The following is a 17,469-nucleotide window of genomic DNA, read 5'->3' as shown; positions in this document are numbered from 1 at the left end:
AGTCTGCAGGTTTTCATGTCACCTTTCTGGTATCGCCTCAGCTTGCTTGAAACCTCAACTGCGGTAGTACTAAAGAAATAAAAGTACCTGTTGGCAAGTACCAGGGACTTTTTTTTTGTAATGGAAAACCAAAAAAGGTGAGTCGAGGCGAGTGGAGTAATTGCCCTACAGTGGAAAAACGCCATCAGAGAACACAAAAACAAAGATCCCAAATGTGGCTTCAGAGGGATCTAAAAAAGTTTTTGAAAGCAAATCATCTAAATTTGTTAGTCTTTGTGAGAAGTATAGATGGAAGACAAACACATTCTGTAATTTTAGTTTAGCGCACTCTGTTTAGATCCAGAAAGAAAACTCTGATGTATGACTATCTCAGAGTCTCATTATGACTTTTTAGCAAAGTGTGCTATTTTGTCAGTTCATATTACATGAAGCTAGTGAGCCATTATGCTATTATGTTCACCACCACGTGTGAGAAAATGTGTTGTTGCCAGTCGTCATACTTGGCTCAGCTGGAAATTAGATCATGGTAGAGTCCTAGATAAAAATCGCATCATCAACACTTTGGCTCCAATCCAGAGAAGAACAATTATGAACATTCGGAGTCACATTATGACGAGTCCCTGCAAACTGGAACGGTTTGTACCAAACAAATGCACATATTCATTAGTTTTGTACACTCTGTATGACTACAAATTAATATTATCTTCAAAACAAGGAATATCTTAGTCCGATATGGACAAAATCCTCTATTATGCATACGTATGTAAATTATATATTGCAATACGGATATCTATTGGGATACAGTACGTTTTTTGGGAAAAACTAAAAACGAAGTGTCTGTCAAATCAAGGAGATTCATCATATTGATGAAACAATCAGAGTAGAAGACATGCCAGTAGCTTAGTCCGCCACCAAATTATAGTTTTGTTAACATGGGGACAGATTCAGCAATAGTGTGGTCTGCAGAGGTGAATATGGACTGGTAATGTTGCAGAATTATGATATGTGTGCCACGCTGTTAAAAGCTTATGAGTTAAAAAAGTGAGACTTCAAATTAAAATCTGCTGTTGTCTTTCTTCAAGAACAAACACCTACCGATGGAAAGTGTTAAGTGTGGCTTTAGACACGAGTATAAACATACTCATTACCTTGTCAGAAAGTTGGATTCTCTGTCAAAACACATTTTAGGACAGACAGTGTGTTGTGTTAAATAAAAAATAAAAAAATCTTAGTATTGTGTTCCATTCTTAATCCATGTCGTTCTCATCTCAATGCCCCCCGCCCCCACCAATGAAACAATGTTTATTCAGTTCTTGTTTACAAACACAGGGTCTCCGGGTGTCTGAGAAAGGTTGCTCCCTTGTTCCAATTTGCGTTGCTTTTCACCCCCTACTCATTAATCTCCCTCCATTTGCTGATAGCTTCGTTTCGTCCACTAGAAATCACTTTCAATTATTCATGCCTATTTTCCCCAAATACCTTGGAGATGGAATTAGCAAACAAACAATGCCAGGCGACACTAATCCTCATCTACAGCAAAGATCCTTTAATGCACTAGAGATCTGGCCGGCTGTTGACAGGCACCTGTTACTGTCTTCAGCTGCTTCGCAACAGCAATGTTGACACAGTAAATATGTTTACAGGAGTGGTGCAGCCCTGACCCTGAGGTGCTGGGATAATACTGAAGGAAAGGAGAGAGGAATAGCAAAGAGCAAGCAAGCATTGAGAACGTTAAAGAGCACAAATGAAAAGGATAAACAGGATAAAGGGGAGACACAGACACAGACACAGCTCAATTCATTAGTTGGGACATTCTGGGCTCCTCAACACAATTGCAAACGTTTCCACGTGACACCTTTTTCTGTGAGACGAGCACAAAGAGTCTCTGGGTCAGGGACAAGGGTAAAAACTGTACGTTTTAAACTGATTTTCCGATGCTAGAATGCCCTGTTAAAACATTTTTAATAGCTGTCTTAGTCAATTTGAGATACGTTCTCTTCCTGGAGGCACAACAAGAGAAGTAAAATCAACAAAAAATGAGGATGTAGCATTGTGACCTTGTAAATAAAAAGACATCTTAAACCCTGGTAGAGATGAAAAGTTTTAACCAAAACAAAGCAACAATATTATGTGTTTTTTTTGTGACTCATACAACTCTGGTTATCTGGCATCCTGCAGAAAGCACACACACACACACACACATACACACACACACACACACACACACACACACACACACACACCACAACACAACCCACCCACCCACACACACACACACACACACCACACAACACACACACACACACACACACACACACACAACACACACACAGCCTCTGTAGAGTAAACAAACTGCAGTTTACCTATTGCAAAGACAGACAGCAGAGTTACTGAGATCAACAAGGCATAAATGTTAAGGAAGACGAGACAAAAGTGAGAAGTGTCATAATGCATTTATGTTTGTATGGTGTGTGTGTGTGTGTGTGTGTGTGTGTGTGTGTGTGTGTGTGTGTGTGCCCTCTAGCAGACAGGAAGATGATGCAAGGGAGGTAGCCTGGCAGGGTACAACTGAGACTGAAAGAACATAGTGAGACTGACGGTTTAGACGACTGAGAGCTGGGCTTGTAGCTGGATGACACTTTTACACAATTTCTCGCACACACGCACGCACACACGCACGCACACACGCACGCACACACGCACGCACGCACGCGCACACACACACACACACACACAACACACACACTGTGAGCCAGGGGCGATGGAGGAGAAGAGACCGTGGAAGACTTTGATCACCGAACTGAGTACATTCAAGCACTCAACCAGAGAGGGCACTCAGTGATGAGGAGGAGAGTGCCCAGGGAGAGAGGGGGAAGAGGGGGAAGAGGGAGGAAGAGAAGTCGGTTGTTTTCTGACCTCTACGCTCATTGATACAGATGTTAAGGCATGAACACACAGACAATCAGCCATCCGACACAGACAGCACTGAGCTAAACTAATTTCATTTCAGTCATATGACCACTCAACCCGTTCTCACTCCAAACGTGTAAAATACGGAAAGCCCCATTAAGGGTGTGTGTAGAACGTACGGGGGAGAGGAGCATCTAGATGGGGTTTAGCGAGTAGTATGTTAGGAGGAAATTCTGTGTAGGAAGGTTGGCTGGGGGGGTGGATGGGTCAAACGCAGGACTTTCACCCAGAAGAGCGGGGTTCGTGTGTCATTAACCGTCCCGTTATTGCCGCATGTCAGGGAAGCCGCTTTCTTCTTTAACTGGCCCGTGTTTCCCACGTGTCATGGAATCGTAAGCCCACCCACGACCTTTCCCTAAACCCAACCGTCCCGTTCCTGCGAGTCATGGAACCGTAAGCCCACTCACAAGCTTTTCCTTGACCTAACAACGTCAAAAGGGACACCAATAGTCCCGACCAAGCGTGTTTAGGTAAAGCATGTTAAATGCCGCTAAAGGAGACTTTTAGCGTCAATAACGACAACAAAGGCACCTGACCAAGCATCCGTATTTTACAAGATGGGAGTGAGAATGTGATACAACTGACCGCTGTGTCTTGATGTGAGCACATTGAAAGTGTTGGAAACATTCAGAAATTGCTATCCACACTTATTTCTTCAGCATCTAGTCACTTGCTGAATGGTAAATATTTCGATATTAATCATAAAACTGACACACATCTGTGTCGCATAGGAATCCCTGTGGCTTATATTACCTTTACCAACAGCCTATGTCTGAAAACAGGCAGCCATAGCACTACAGATACGTCCTCCATGCCTGAGATGCAGGTGGATAAACCATTGTGCTGTTTGCGAAGAGAGCAGGTAATTATCGTTGGCATTTTGACAAGTGTTTGCCAGAGTGAAGGTCAACTCTGTCTGCGTGGGAGATCTATGCTAATCTGCTCAGCTGGAAAAGACTACCACTCACCACTCAAATGGAAGCTAGCACCATTATGCAGCCACAGCTACCGTGTATTCACTTTTGCGTTGTCTGCAAGGGTGTGTGTGTGCGTGTGTGTGTGTGTGTGTGTGTGTGTGTGTGCTCAGGGAGAGTACCAGAAAGAAGAATAGAGAATAGACAGACATAATCAGGCACAGACAAATGGACAAATGGAATAAGATAGAAAAGAAACCCTGTTGTACTGTATATAGGCTGGCTCTCTTATGTTTCTAGAACAAAACAATAGACTCAGTGTGGGCAGAGTACGTTTTACATCTGCCCCCAAAGTAGTCTCTCCTCTTTACTTTCAGGAAAACTTTTCATTTAGTGCGTTTGAATCAACTTTTTTATGTAAATATTCAATTTCTGAGTGGACAAACAAAACTGTTGTAAAAAACATTTTTACACTTGGCTCAGGTGGAAATGTATCTTTAAAAACTACATGCTGTAATGGGTCAAGTGTAATGGAAACTGACTAAGTGAATTAATCACAATTTACATGAAGACATAAATGTCTGCTTCTATGAAGTGACCAACAAATTGGAGTGATGAAAACATCAGATCTCTGTGGAGCGCCAACAACTGTTCATCTGTATCTATGTCGTCTTGCACTGCCAGACCTTCCCGCACAGCGCAGCGGAGGAGGGTCCAGCTAGTCCAGACAGAATAACAAGATGGGAGAAAAACGTGCTCTGGTTTATTTACATTTCTTCAAACCAATCACAATCATCTTTGACGGCACTAAGCGCTGGATGGAGCACCGGTGCTGCTGTAAAATATCCTCGGGATGGGACTTGTTTTGGTGGAATGTGTATGTTAAAAGGTTCATCAGACCAACTAGATATCTAAGCCGAGAGGCAAATACTTTTCTTTCTGTTCTTCCTGCACAAGACAAGCGCACAAATGCCTGACGATTGGCTAAGCTTGAGAAAAGATTTCATGGTAAGCCAATCAGAGGTAGAGTTCGGTGGGTGTTCGAAAGCACGCATAGTCAAACAACGAACAGCACAAGCCAGTATTCAACGAGAGACAGGTATGGCGAGCCCAAATGAGGGGCAATCAAAAGTTTTAAAACATCTACTGTGTTATTTGTATTGATCCACTATATAAACATAATATCTACATACATGGCATTTAGTCTCACTTTGTCCCACAGCAACATTAATAGTTTAGATTTGTGTATATTGTTTCTGTTAATAATGTATGGTATTAAGTTTCCATTTCAGTATAATATTCAGATTTTTCGTAAATGATTGAACATGCACATGTATTTTAAGTTCCGTTAAAGACGGGTGAAGGCAGGGTCACATTTGAGCATTTCAAAATTGACTTGAAAGTAACGCAATAGCTACTTTCTGAAGTAAGAAGTTAGTTTTGTAACTAATTGAGTTACTTTTTGGACGAAGCAACTAGTAACTGTAACTAATTACTTTTAAAAAGGAAGTTAACTATAATCCTCATAAATTGACCAGAGTTTAAAATTACAACAAAAAGGAAGCAGAAGGTAATGGGCATCCAGCCAAAAAGAGTGACATCCAGCGGAATTTCCGGCGGCACTGGAGAAATCGCAGAAAAAGTACATGGTGGATATAAACTATGTCTATGAAACGCTTGACATTCTTTAAACTGCAGTGGATGAAACATGCATACATTTCCTTAAATTTTTTGATGATTTTTGTATTTTCGGGTGTGTGTTTGTATGTGTGTGTAAGAAGCAGAGGCAGAAACGTGGGGGCAGACATTGTCTACAACCACATTTCTGTGTGTCTCCCTCGGGTGACAGCCGTGTGTCAGGGTCTCTGCTCTGTGCTCCAGATGGCCCAGTCAGTTGCTTTAAGGGTCCCCAGGCTCCCAGCGTTCATTGACCAGGGTCGGGGTTCTCACGGCCTGGGGGCCGGTGGACTCATTGCTGTGGCCTGGCCTCTGGGGCCTTTGGGGCCTCAGAGGGGCTCCGGGGTCGCCGAACCGTGACAGCCAAGACAATAGGAGTGTCCTCACCCAGCTCCAACCTACGATCCTCTCTTAGCACCTACATATTTATTCACTAATGGTGTTTGGCCTGGCCATTCTTGACCCCAGTTGACCAAGCAGTGGCAAAGCCACCAGGCATCAACTTTAAAATCAAACACTCACAGAACCTGTTGATCACATAAATACAAGTGTAATCATAAAAAAGTGGTATAACACAAATGTATCGCAAATCTGGTAAATGATTGATCCAAACAAATTTATATTGTCAATTAAAAGAATAATGACAGGACATAATTATATACACTTCAATGAGCAAAAACATCCTTCCTACACACAAATCCACCTACTCGCTGTGAATTGCACAAACATGTAGAAACAGGTTGTTGTAGATCAAATTCATCATCGCCTACGAAATTGTGCTTTACAGTGAGCAAAAGCAACTCTGGCAGATCCAATTTCCCCCAACTGGAGGTGATTTACATGTTTAGAAATCACATTGAGATTGAGAGGAAGTAAGAAGGCAAAAAAGTTGAGTTCTAAACAACACGTTTCAACATTGGTTTTAACAGCTTGGCTGCCACTTCATCAAATATTGAATAAATCATTTTCTTGGCACAGTAAGAACACAGCTGCAAAAAAAAAAAAATGGACACACAAACATGCACACATCCACACACGTGCACACAAACACGGACACACAGAATGCCTTGTAGTTTTGATAAAGCAGCAGCTTTCTCTTTTGTTTTGCAGCCGAGCAGGGATTAGGCAGTCCGGTTCTTTGTCCTGCAGTTTTCCAGTTGAGCAGAACACAAGAGCCTCTACCTCCACTAATACAATCAGACCTCCCAGCAGGCCTTTCACCACACAGCCGCTAAGAACCTGCTGCCCAAAAGATGCTTTTCAATGAGTTATCAAATCTCCTCTATACTGTCCATGCCTTTCAACCGAGTCTCTTTGTCTATTTGTTTCAATGGAGCATTGAACACATCAAATAGAACTGATAGGCAGATAGATGGACAGCAGAATGTAGCAGAGCCATATTAACCTCATTCAGATGCTGCAGCGTACAGTCAAGGCAACGCCAATGAAGGTTTAATATATTGTTGCATATTATTGCACAATGTCCAGTGTGCATGTACAAGTAGATCATTTAAAAATGAACCACAGCCATTTACAGTCAATGTTTATTATTACAGGTAGTTTTCAAACAGGAAATTTAATCCACCAATTTTTTTACTGCTTTATGCTTCTCAAATGTAAGGATAAGGATGTTTTAAATAATTGTTAAGTAAATAGCGCTGGGTTTTAAGCTGTTGGTCAGATTTAAGTCCTTATGAAGATATCTCCTACCGTTGCTATGCAGACGATATTCAACTATATGTATGTCTCATTTAAATCTCAAATGTCGCTAAACTGTCAAAAATGGACAAAATTGCCTTAACTCTATAAAAAACTAAATTGCAGATATTTTTCTATAGCTAAATGCTAACAAAACAGCATTAATTCTGCCCCAGCTGGCTTTGTCCTGAAGATGATAGAAAGTCTTAGTTTTCTTTCCCCTTCTGTCAAATCCACTCTCCGTAATCTAGGTTTGTATATGGACAGGCTTTGAGGCTTGACCAGCGTGTAAATTATTTGGTTCACTCCTGTTTCTACCAGCTGAGGAACATTGTGTCCCTAAGCATTTTTTAATTTGATACTTTTTATACTGTACGTTTAGCAAATTTCTTTGGGTCTGCATTTCATTATTAACGACTTTGTGGTATCTGCTCTTGAAAGGTGCTGTATAAATAAACATTCTATATACTGTAATGGTTATTAATAAGCTATAAAAAGTAATATATTCGCAGAATGTTTTGCAGAACACTTTTAGTTTTTTATAGTTTAATGAGTGCTATAAAGCATGCTGTGCTGGCTCTCAGCAACAGGTTTAGTAGATAATACAGCAGGGTTTTGTGATGAGTTCATTAAGAGGCCACGCCATTTATACACAGTCACACATAAGGCATTGGTCAGCTGGGATTACCCAGGTGGCTACTGCATGCAAGTGTCAATTTGATTTTCAGATTCCACCTTTACCATGCTGCTGCTCCACAACCTGGTGACCGCTGTGAAATCACTATGCCAATGTCATACTGTATTGAATTCAATGTCATGCACGCATATTTGGAGTTGGAATAGAGCTAAAAAATGATTTGAAACACTAAAAGTCGGGCTGTTTTATATTGGGAGGAAAGTCCACTCCACTTCACACTGTGGTGGAAATAGAGGGGTGTAGCAAGGTAGGAGGGGGGCAAATCCAGCTCCAGCTGGATTTAATCTAAGGTCAGTGGGGGCAAACATGTAGCTCCAGAGACAGAGGATTTAACCACTCTTCAATCTTCAAGCGTCATTTTTACATTTTTAATACATTTCAAAGGCGTAACCCACAATCAGTTGGGATTGAACGACAACATGGATGCATCTGAAGTAGTTTGATAAGCTCCTTCTGTCGCCTTTTACACATCACTATTCAGGTGGGCTGTATAAATAATTCATCACTACAGGTCAGGCTGATGATCATGTTGACTTAACATTTGGTCTGACATTTCAGCCCTGCTCATGCCTGTCATTAGCTCTCGCCACACGCCACCTCATCAAAGTCAGTCAGACAAGAGAGGGGGTAAAAAAAGACATAAAGAAGTAGAAAACGGATGTTATGACACAGTATAATTATTACGCCTCATGCAGGAGAGGTAAATCTGCAGCACCTGCAATATTTGCTCATTTAATCATTTCAAACAAACATTTCAAAAGTGGGATGATGGTGAGGGATAAATACAGATACACACTGTAATCCAACACAACATGCACACACGCACAAAAACTCACACTCGAAAATCACTGAACCAAAGCTCAACCCCCGGCCCAACCTTTCTTGCGGGAGATCTGTATTATCAGCCATCATCCAGCACGTCCCTGACAGGAAACAAGTTGGTGCCAAAAAATGTCGCGCATAGAAAAACTGAAGCAGCAACACATTTCTGCCAATAACAACACCACCATGTTGATTTCAGTGGGGTGATATTGGATGATATTGACTGTTGGGAGTATTGCTGTGCTTCTCAAAGTCATTTCCGACCAAAGCAAGGACATCGACACACATCACACACAAACATACACGCACGCAGACGCACACGCACACGCACACGCACAGATCGGAGTGCAGACAATGAACAGGGGAGAGGAGGCACAGTGGCAACTCTCCTTTCTGTGGGTGACAGCTCTCCATCAGTCTACATCAAAGAAGTGCATACATGCAGCCACACACACACACACGCACACACACACACATCACAACACACAACACACAACACCACACACACACACAACACAACACACACACACCACACACCCACACACCACCCACACAACAGTATACACTCTAACTGATTGGCTGGTGAAAACTTGTTTCAACCTGTTAGACATAATACTTTGTAGAAGACAGATAAACTGTACCTGTTTGTGTGTGTGTGTGTGTGTGTGTGTGTGTGTGTGTGTGTGGGTGTGTGTGGTGTTGGTTGTTGGTGTGTGTGTGTGTGTGTGTGTGTGTGTGTGTGTGTGTGTGTGGACGGACTCATCATCTCAGAAATTGATGGTCATCTATCATTGCACACTGTTGATAATCTTCTTTGGGGCGGGGGTTTGTCTGAACAAGATGAACACCAGCCTATCTACTGTATCTGGAGAGACTAATCTGTGTTCTCATTTACTGAAGCACAGACAGTGACAGAGTGGTCCGGCTAGTGAAAATGAGATGAATCACAATGAAGGTCATTGACAGCAATCATAGGTGATAGAAGAAGAAAAAAATAAACTGCTCTTACCTGCAATTTGAACCAGATCGGCAGTGGTCACGTTGTTGGGGTTGGGGCCAATTCTGAAAGTCAATGCTGGACCCAAGACACTGCAGAAAAACAGCAAAGATGAAGCAAAATAAGCTGTTGTATTGACATTTTGGAAATATGCATAATTGCTTTCTTGCTGAGAGTTACATGAGAAAATCAATACCATTCTCATATCTGTCTGTTAAGTACAAATCTGAAGACAAGAGTTGGTTAGCTTTACCAAGCTAAAGACTGGAAAAATCTAGCCTGGCTGTTCCTGTGGTCTCGACGTCACAGTGACTTTGACACATGAGGCGTATTAGACACGTTTTACAGTTGTCCATCTCACGAAAGTCTGACGTAAAAGATACATTCTTATTGTCATCAATTCAGCTATCTAAACAGGCAGCATTATGGCTTACATTCTTTACTCTTATTGTAGGAGTGTAAACAAAAGCCAAAGCTCATTTTCATGCTTTAATGACATGGCATGAACATGCTTCTCCTTATGACCTCATAAGGAGCAAGGTTACCTCCCTTTTCTCTGCTTTGCCCACCCAGAGAATTTGGCCTCCCCATAAGAAAGAGAGAGACATCATGGCTTTCAAACGAGCAAAGTGGCAGTTGATCAAGGCCACACACCCACCTTCCACTATGCCCCTCCTCCTCTCCTCCTCAATAGCTACAGACTCAGAAATGGCTCATACTACGGAAAGCTCATTGTGGGACTGGCTCTAGCGGCTGTAATTCTGCACCAAGGCTAAATTTCAAGAAAGAGACTTCAGATATGGTATTAGGGGACCACTAAGGCCTGTATAAAAGCATCCAAAAAGCACCATGTCATGGGACCTTTACGGTTATTTCCTTCAGGGGGTTGTGAGTCAATGTCAGTGGTGGTCTGGGGCCTTGTTAATAAGGCTGACTGGAGATGAGAGGAAACTGGTTTTGTGGCGGGAGGTTTTGGTCCTGATGGACCACAACCTTCTGCCATCTTGTCACTTATACACTTTTTTTTTGCAGATTAAACATATAAATTAGGTAGCTTCAGATTCACTGGACAGATATAGACTTGGTATCAATCTAACGCTCAGAAACAATGAAGACAAATTATTTTCTAAAATGTTTAGGATAGTAAAGGGTGTTACAATGTTAACTTACCTATGTAGCTTTCTATCTATTATGCTTAACTCTACATGCAGTACAGACATTGTCAGAAAGCACAAATAAAAGGTGTGAATGATGAGAAGAGAAGCTCTAAAGTGACAGATGCCCTAGTTCTGAAAGAAATGAGAATCACCATACATTTTCCTTTCCTTTTTAGGTTGAAATCAACCAAAGACAATGCACAGTCATCGGCTGAGCACCTTGTTTTATTTTAACCTACTGTGACCTGTCGTTACTCCATATACTACCTATACTGTCCTCTGTCTGGTCAGGATTCAGCTACCCACTTCTGTCCCTGGGACAGTATAAATGTTTATGGTCCCTGAGGTTGACCATGAAATAAAATCAACCCCACCAGACTCTGAAGAACTTGCTGCAGTGGTCAGGAAAAATAATATCTACTGTAAGCTCTTAAAACCCCAAATGATTACATTGGATGATGAATTGTTAACTAAAAGAACAAATGAGCAGGGACTTCATCATCGTGGACAGGGCTGTCTTTCCAAATAGGGTTCAACAAGGCAACAATAAGCATGTCATCCTTCACAAATGATGAAGACCCAGTGTGGGCCAATCAGTAACAAATATGGCATCTTGTTTTGAGCTGTAATTGTAGTTCCCCAATGGGCCAATCAGAGTAATTCTGAATGCTGTGAGTGCATCAGTAAGATAATTTTCCTTAAGTTTTGTCAAAATCCAAATTAAATCAGTGATGTCTGAGACACTGATGATGAACACATGGCAGGTAAGCAAATGAACAATGCAGGAGACAGATGCATCACTCTCTCGTGTTGTAGAAAAATCATAACAGGCCATTTAGTGAAAATTTAAAAATACCAGAACTGAGCAATGAGATATGCCGTAAAAAATCGTATCAAGTACTTTCAGTCTTTTACCAAATGTGTTTTCTTTTTAAAACATGTGAGGTGGGTAAATTTTACCTGTCTCCAACACAAACCAACTTTTGTTAATTTTGTAGAAGCAAGTTATATTTTACTGAAATGGATTGAAGAAATATTACTACAAAACAAATAATATTTGTATTTGACACAGGTTGAAATAATTTGTGAAGAGATGTTTGGGTTCAATAATGGAAATACTTTACTCTTCGTTGCAGTGCATGTTACCTTTAAAGTTTTTTTTTGTAAAAATAAATAAATAAATAAACAAACAAAAACATATTATTGCAGCTTCAAGGAGCTAAAACCTTCAAATATTCTTGTATGATCCTTTACGATTCATCAGAGTAGCTTCAGAGATATTATATGTAATTGATACATAAAGATCGTTTGATGGTATGGTACATAATATTTAGTCCTTGATCTCTATAATAAATAGTGACTCATGGCGAGTTAAGATGTCTTCTTGTGCCATATTTCCATCAACTCTAAATCACTAAGCCATTACAATACCTCATCATGTCTTCACAGGTAGGTCCTGGGAATTGTAAATACATTTTTAGTGTACTCCCAATGGAGATTTATCAGACTGCCAGAGTGCTGGGACCCAGACCCACTCACCATCAGTCAGCCCGCTACAGAGGCAGCAACAACCACTCCGCCAGGGGCAAAATGTGAGCCGATACTGCTCGACAGACAGACCCAACCATGCACGATGCATTTGTGAACATGATAACACACACACATACACAGCTCTAAAAAAAAAAAAAAAAAGCCCTTCTCTAATGCTTTCACCTGGCCTTAGTTTGCTCTCATAAATGTCAATATTTCCACAATCTTCACCCCTGCCTTCATTCTCCCCAACCAAAGGTATTCTGCCAAAGATCTTGATGCATCTTTCTTCCTCTTTAAATCTCTATTTAAATATACTATTGGGAAAAACTACAGTTGGGAGATGAAGTTAAGACAGATACGTCTTCTGAAGGACTCCACACTGTTTTCTGTGTTATCAGATGTGTAAGCTTGGGCTTCATATTAGCTCTACTGCTGGGACATGATGACTGTAAATGTGCAGACTGGTTGGCGGGTATTGGCAGGGTCTGTGTGTGTGTGTGTGTGTGTGTGTGTGTGTGTGTGTGTTGTGTGTGGGGTGTGTGTGTGTGTGTGTGTGTGTGTGCGTGTGTGCGTGTGTGCGTGTGTGCGTGTTTGCGCCTGCCTGCCTGCCTGCCTGCCTGCACAGACTGTGTCTGAGGTTGGACTTGTGTGTGTGTATCCCACTCCCCCTAGTGTTTCTGACGAGTAAAACACTTACGTCATCTGAGAAAGGCACATATTATCCCCCAGCTCATCATCATTCAAGACTACAGTTTCACATCTCTTTTGAGAAAAAAAAAAATTTGTGCTGATTACTGTAGTAGCAGCCTTGAACGTAATTGTGTTCAGCGTCTGAAAATCTCAACAACATCGAAACATTCAGTCTCTAATTCTCCGTCTGAAATTCTTCTCTCCCTGTCTGTTCTCATATTTGAGTATCTCTTCTCCAGTCTTACTATCAGGACTCATCAGAGCGAGCGAGGAAAGAACGGCCCCTGAAGCAGGGCGCCGTGCTCTGATCCGGCTCCCATACGCCAACCGACTCATATTGAGACAGAGGCTTTCAAACACTCACCTACCGTTAACACACAACAAGAGGCACAATGGGCTTGTGTCACCTCTCTCCGTCTTGGCTATTTCTACTTCATTAGTTTGTATAAGGAAAGAGAATGGGGATAAACAAGCCCAACAAAGAGGACATTTTCTGTATTTGTCATCTGAATAGAATACTGTTATCAATATGAGGTGTAATACAGTGTGGAATATTCATTTAAGGGTATATGCAAAAGTGGAATAAAGTATATTTACTCAAGTATTGTACTTGAGTATTACCAATTTATGCTACCTTGTACTAAAACAAAAGAGGAAAATATCTTTCAAGTACACTACATTTATTTGACAGTATAGCTACTTGTCAATTTGAAGATACAGATATACAGATATAACTTATTATCTGATGATTTGTTGAGAGACTACACCACCACCAAGGAGAAAAACAAACAAAACTAGATAAAACCGAAATAAATAGATACATGGATAAAAGAAAGGAAGAATGAATTAGAAATGGATAAATGAATGAATAGAGAAATAAAACTCTTTCCTGATTCAGCTATCCGGATCTGTCCTGCTTGCCCCATCACATCTTCGTCCCCAGGGCTCAACTGGAGATGCAACCTAACCTTTTTTTCTCTTCTCTCTCTTTCTCCCTATGATTGTTGTTATTGTAATTTTTGTTAATGTCTCTTTTTTTTCGTTCCTTTCTTTTGTTTCCCATATCCACACACACACACACAACTACTCGCATGTATAGAAAAATAAGAAATTATAAATGTATCTATATCTCTGGATTCAGTTTTACTCTGGTACATTAGTTACTCAAAAATGTCTGTATTTCTATCCTTTTTTGACGTTTTTTCTTCTTGCCTTGTCACGTCTCATTTGTGTCCTACTGTTGAACACTTTTCTTGCACTTTAAATGAACCCCACTCCAAAAAAGATGGAAAAAAAGAAACTGCACTTTGATATTTAGAGAATCAGTTTGGCCTTAACCAGCTACAACACAAATGCAGTTTTTTTTTTTTTTTTAAGTTTTGGCAAATTGGCACCATTAAAAGTATGCTGAATAAGCTATTAGCCATTCCTGTTTGCAATGTACCCATGTGTGTACACATAACTATCACTAGATTATATTGATACTGAAGAAAGCTTTAAAATGTGATGATTCTCAGCCAAATTCCGGGATTACATATGAGGAGGGTCTTTTTTACATGATTTTTAAGCAGCTATTCTTGCAATGGACATGAGAGATGGTATCGTTGGAAAGCGTAAGTCACATGGAATCTAAAAAGATATGTATCATGTCTGTATGTTCAGTTTTGACTGAGTTAGGACTCCGAGAGTGAAGACTAATTTTGACACAAATTGTGCCTCACAGTGTGAAAACTCTTTTAATGCATCCGTAAAGCTGGGTGATATGGATGGAATCAATATCAGGATATTAATATGGTTTTCTGTGTCAAAATATACAAACGTGTGCAAAACCACATAATGAAATTTAATTCACTATAATGAACTGTGTTCCACAAGGATAACATTGAATGATTAGTGAGCCCTTTTCAGCACAAATAACAACAACCAGTAATAATTTGCCAATAATATAATATTTTAAAAACTTTAAGTACTCATTTTGCAGAATGATGTCTTCAAACTGAGTACTTTAAGTTTTGATGCATACTACGTTTTTCTGATAAAACCTCTATACGTTAACTAATGTAAAATGTTGAATGCATGTAATTGTACCTGTGAAAAGGTAGTACTTTATTGTAGTTGTACTGCTTTTACTTGAGTAAAAGATCTGAATATTTCTTTCACCCCTGGATTTAACATGAATGCTCATACAATGCAATAATGCTGCTGGCTATTCATCCGCATCCAAATAACAACATCAATCACTACTGTATGTGCATCAGGAGTTGATTCTGAGTGATATGAAATGACAGGTGCAATAACAAGACTGACTCAATCACTGCCGGCACAATGACATATCCTGGTGTTCTTGCTCATTGAAACTAAATCCAAAGCTCCTTGGTTGCATTTACTTGAAGGTCACTGTGTATTTTCAATTTTAAACACTAGATCCAGAGAGTGCTGTCAGACAGTTTTCCCTCTCAGTAACTATTATCCGAGCCAGAGTACAGCTGCAGACTGCAGTGAGTGGCTTTGGTGTTCATATGCTGCGGGTGTTACTGAACCACCCAGATTTCCCTTCTCCTGCAGGAGCATCTTGAAAGGCTTGTCAGATCTTAGGCGAACACATCTCCTCTGCCTACTACATGGGCTGACACCAAATGTACAGCAGAACCATGGTACAAACACAAACCAGCCCGGGTTCAAGGACAGTTCGCCCGCTCATTAATATATTAACCACCTCCTGCTGGACTACTTTCTCTATTCTCAGCACTCGATCCACTGCTGCTTCCCTTTCTCTCACTTCACCTCTCCCTGAGAGTCGTTTGATGGCTTGACTGCTCCCTTTTTGACAAGGCGTACAGTGGTGAGGCAGCATTTTGAATACAATGGAGACATCAGTATGTGTCTGGAGGTAATTAGGCCTGATTTCTCTCCCTGCGAGAAGTCAAACACTCAAAAAGGTCAGAAAAACAACAAACACCTACAGTCTCTGGCACGTTGGCACAGTTCCTTCACACAGTCTTTGCAACTTCTAGACAACCTTCACTCTCTTTTCCCGAGCTCAAAGGCACAAAACAAAAACGTTTTAAATGCTTCAAACGTAGCCAATTATCTTTTATGTGATGAATGGCTTGTAAACTGCAAGGTATATCGTCAGTTGCGACAATGAGGCATGTACAGGGTGTTTGGGTTTGTACATACGAGAGCTGGGTGAGGTCTGCTGCATGGAGGTTCAGCCTCTGTGTCAGCCGCTCCATCAGATCCGTGCCCTGGTCAGTGGTGAGGGTGCTGGGGGAGAAACACACAGACAGCTGGGCATCACATTTGGATGTCCACACCCATTCAACATTAACGTAACTATTCAGCCGTTAAAATGCTATTTTATTTAGGGAGATGCTGCCACAATTTATACTCACAAATGGGTCATTGCACACAAGAAAAAACATGGTTGTCTGAATGGATGTACTGCACACATGTACACACTTGTGGACAGACACATAGGCATGCGCAAAACAAACAAACACACAAAGAGCCGTGCCAAGGGAAAAGGGATCAGCTGCTTCTTCAAGCTTGGTAAATCACCTGCTTTTTTCAGCAATGAGACAAACAATAAGGTGCAAATGGAACCCGCATGAGGTGTAATGGCTGTATCATATGAACGGGGCTTTCTCTCCCTTTCTCTCGCTCATCTTTCTTTTTCTTCGCCACAATCACTTTCTCTCGCGCGCACGTACACTCAAAGTAAACCATGATAACACGAAGTTCACAGACACGCACACGCCCTCACGGTGAGATGAGAATAATAAGGTGCAAATGGAATGGAGGTGAAGTGTAATGGTGGTTTGATAAAGCCATGCCTCATCACAGCTCAGTCCAAGGCAGCTCTCTCACTCAGAGAGTAAATCGCCAAGGAAGTAGACCAAACAAAGGCAATCTGCAGGCCAATGCGCTGGATGGAGAAAATGAGAAGGGAATACACACACAAACACAAACCCACACAGAAAGCTACTTTATTGCTGACAGCCTAACCGGGAATCACAAGGTGCAAGGTGACATGCACCAAAAAGGCATGGATCGTAATGAGACATTGCTCGAATTTTGTTAGTATAGAAATGTAACATAAACTGGGCACCAACTTCATACAGTGCTGGATTTTTAGTGCATTTTTAGGTATACTGTATGTTGCTGAATTTTCTTCCAGATACTCAGCCTCCTCTCACAGTTGAAAACAGTTTCACAATAATTTTACATATTCAAGGCTAAAATTATGCTGAGATATTCTACTGTTTTCCCTGCATTTGACACAATAATACAGCAGCTCCCCCCCCCCCCCCC

General features: G+C 41.0%; 1 protein-coding gene across 1 annotated transcript in view; it reads right to left on the bottom strand.

Moving 5' to 3' along the window:
* ptprn2 (protein tyrosine phosphatase receptor type N2) overlaps positions 1 to 17,469 on the bottom strand; it is a 125,020-nt gene that overhangs the window by 70,249 nt on the left and 37,302 nt on the right. Inside the window, exons 9-10 of the mRNA XM_032504341.1 lie at positions 16,336 to 16,422; positions 9,788 to 9,867 (exon numbers count right to left, since the gene is read on the bottom strand). Of these exons, the coding sequence (XP_032360232.1) occupies positions 9,788 to 9,867; positions 16,336 to 16,422 (167 nt within the window). The remainder of the gene's footprint in view (positions 1 to 9,787; positions 9,868 to 16,335; positions 16,423 to 17,469) is intronic.

This window comes from Etheostoma spectabile, chromosome 22 (genome assembly GCF_008692095.1).
Source record: "Etheostoma spectabile isolate EspeVRDwgs_2016 chromosome 22, UIUC_Espe_1.0, whole genome shotgun sequence".
Lineage (NCBI taxonomy): Eukaryota > Metazoa > Chordata > Actinopteri > Perciformes > Percidae > Etheostoma > Etheostoma spectabile.
This window is presented reverse-complemented; position numbering and strand designations above follow the sequence as displayed.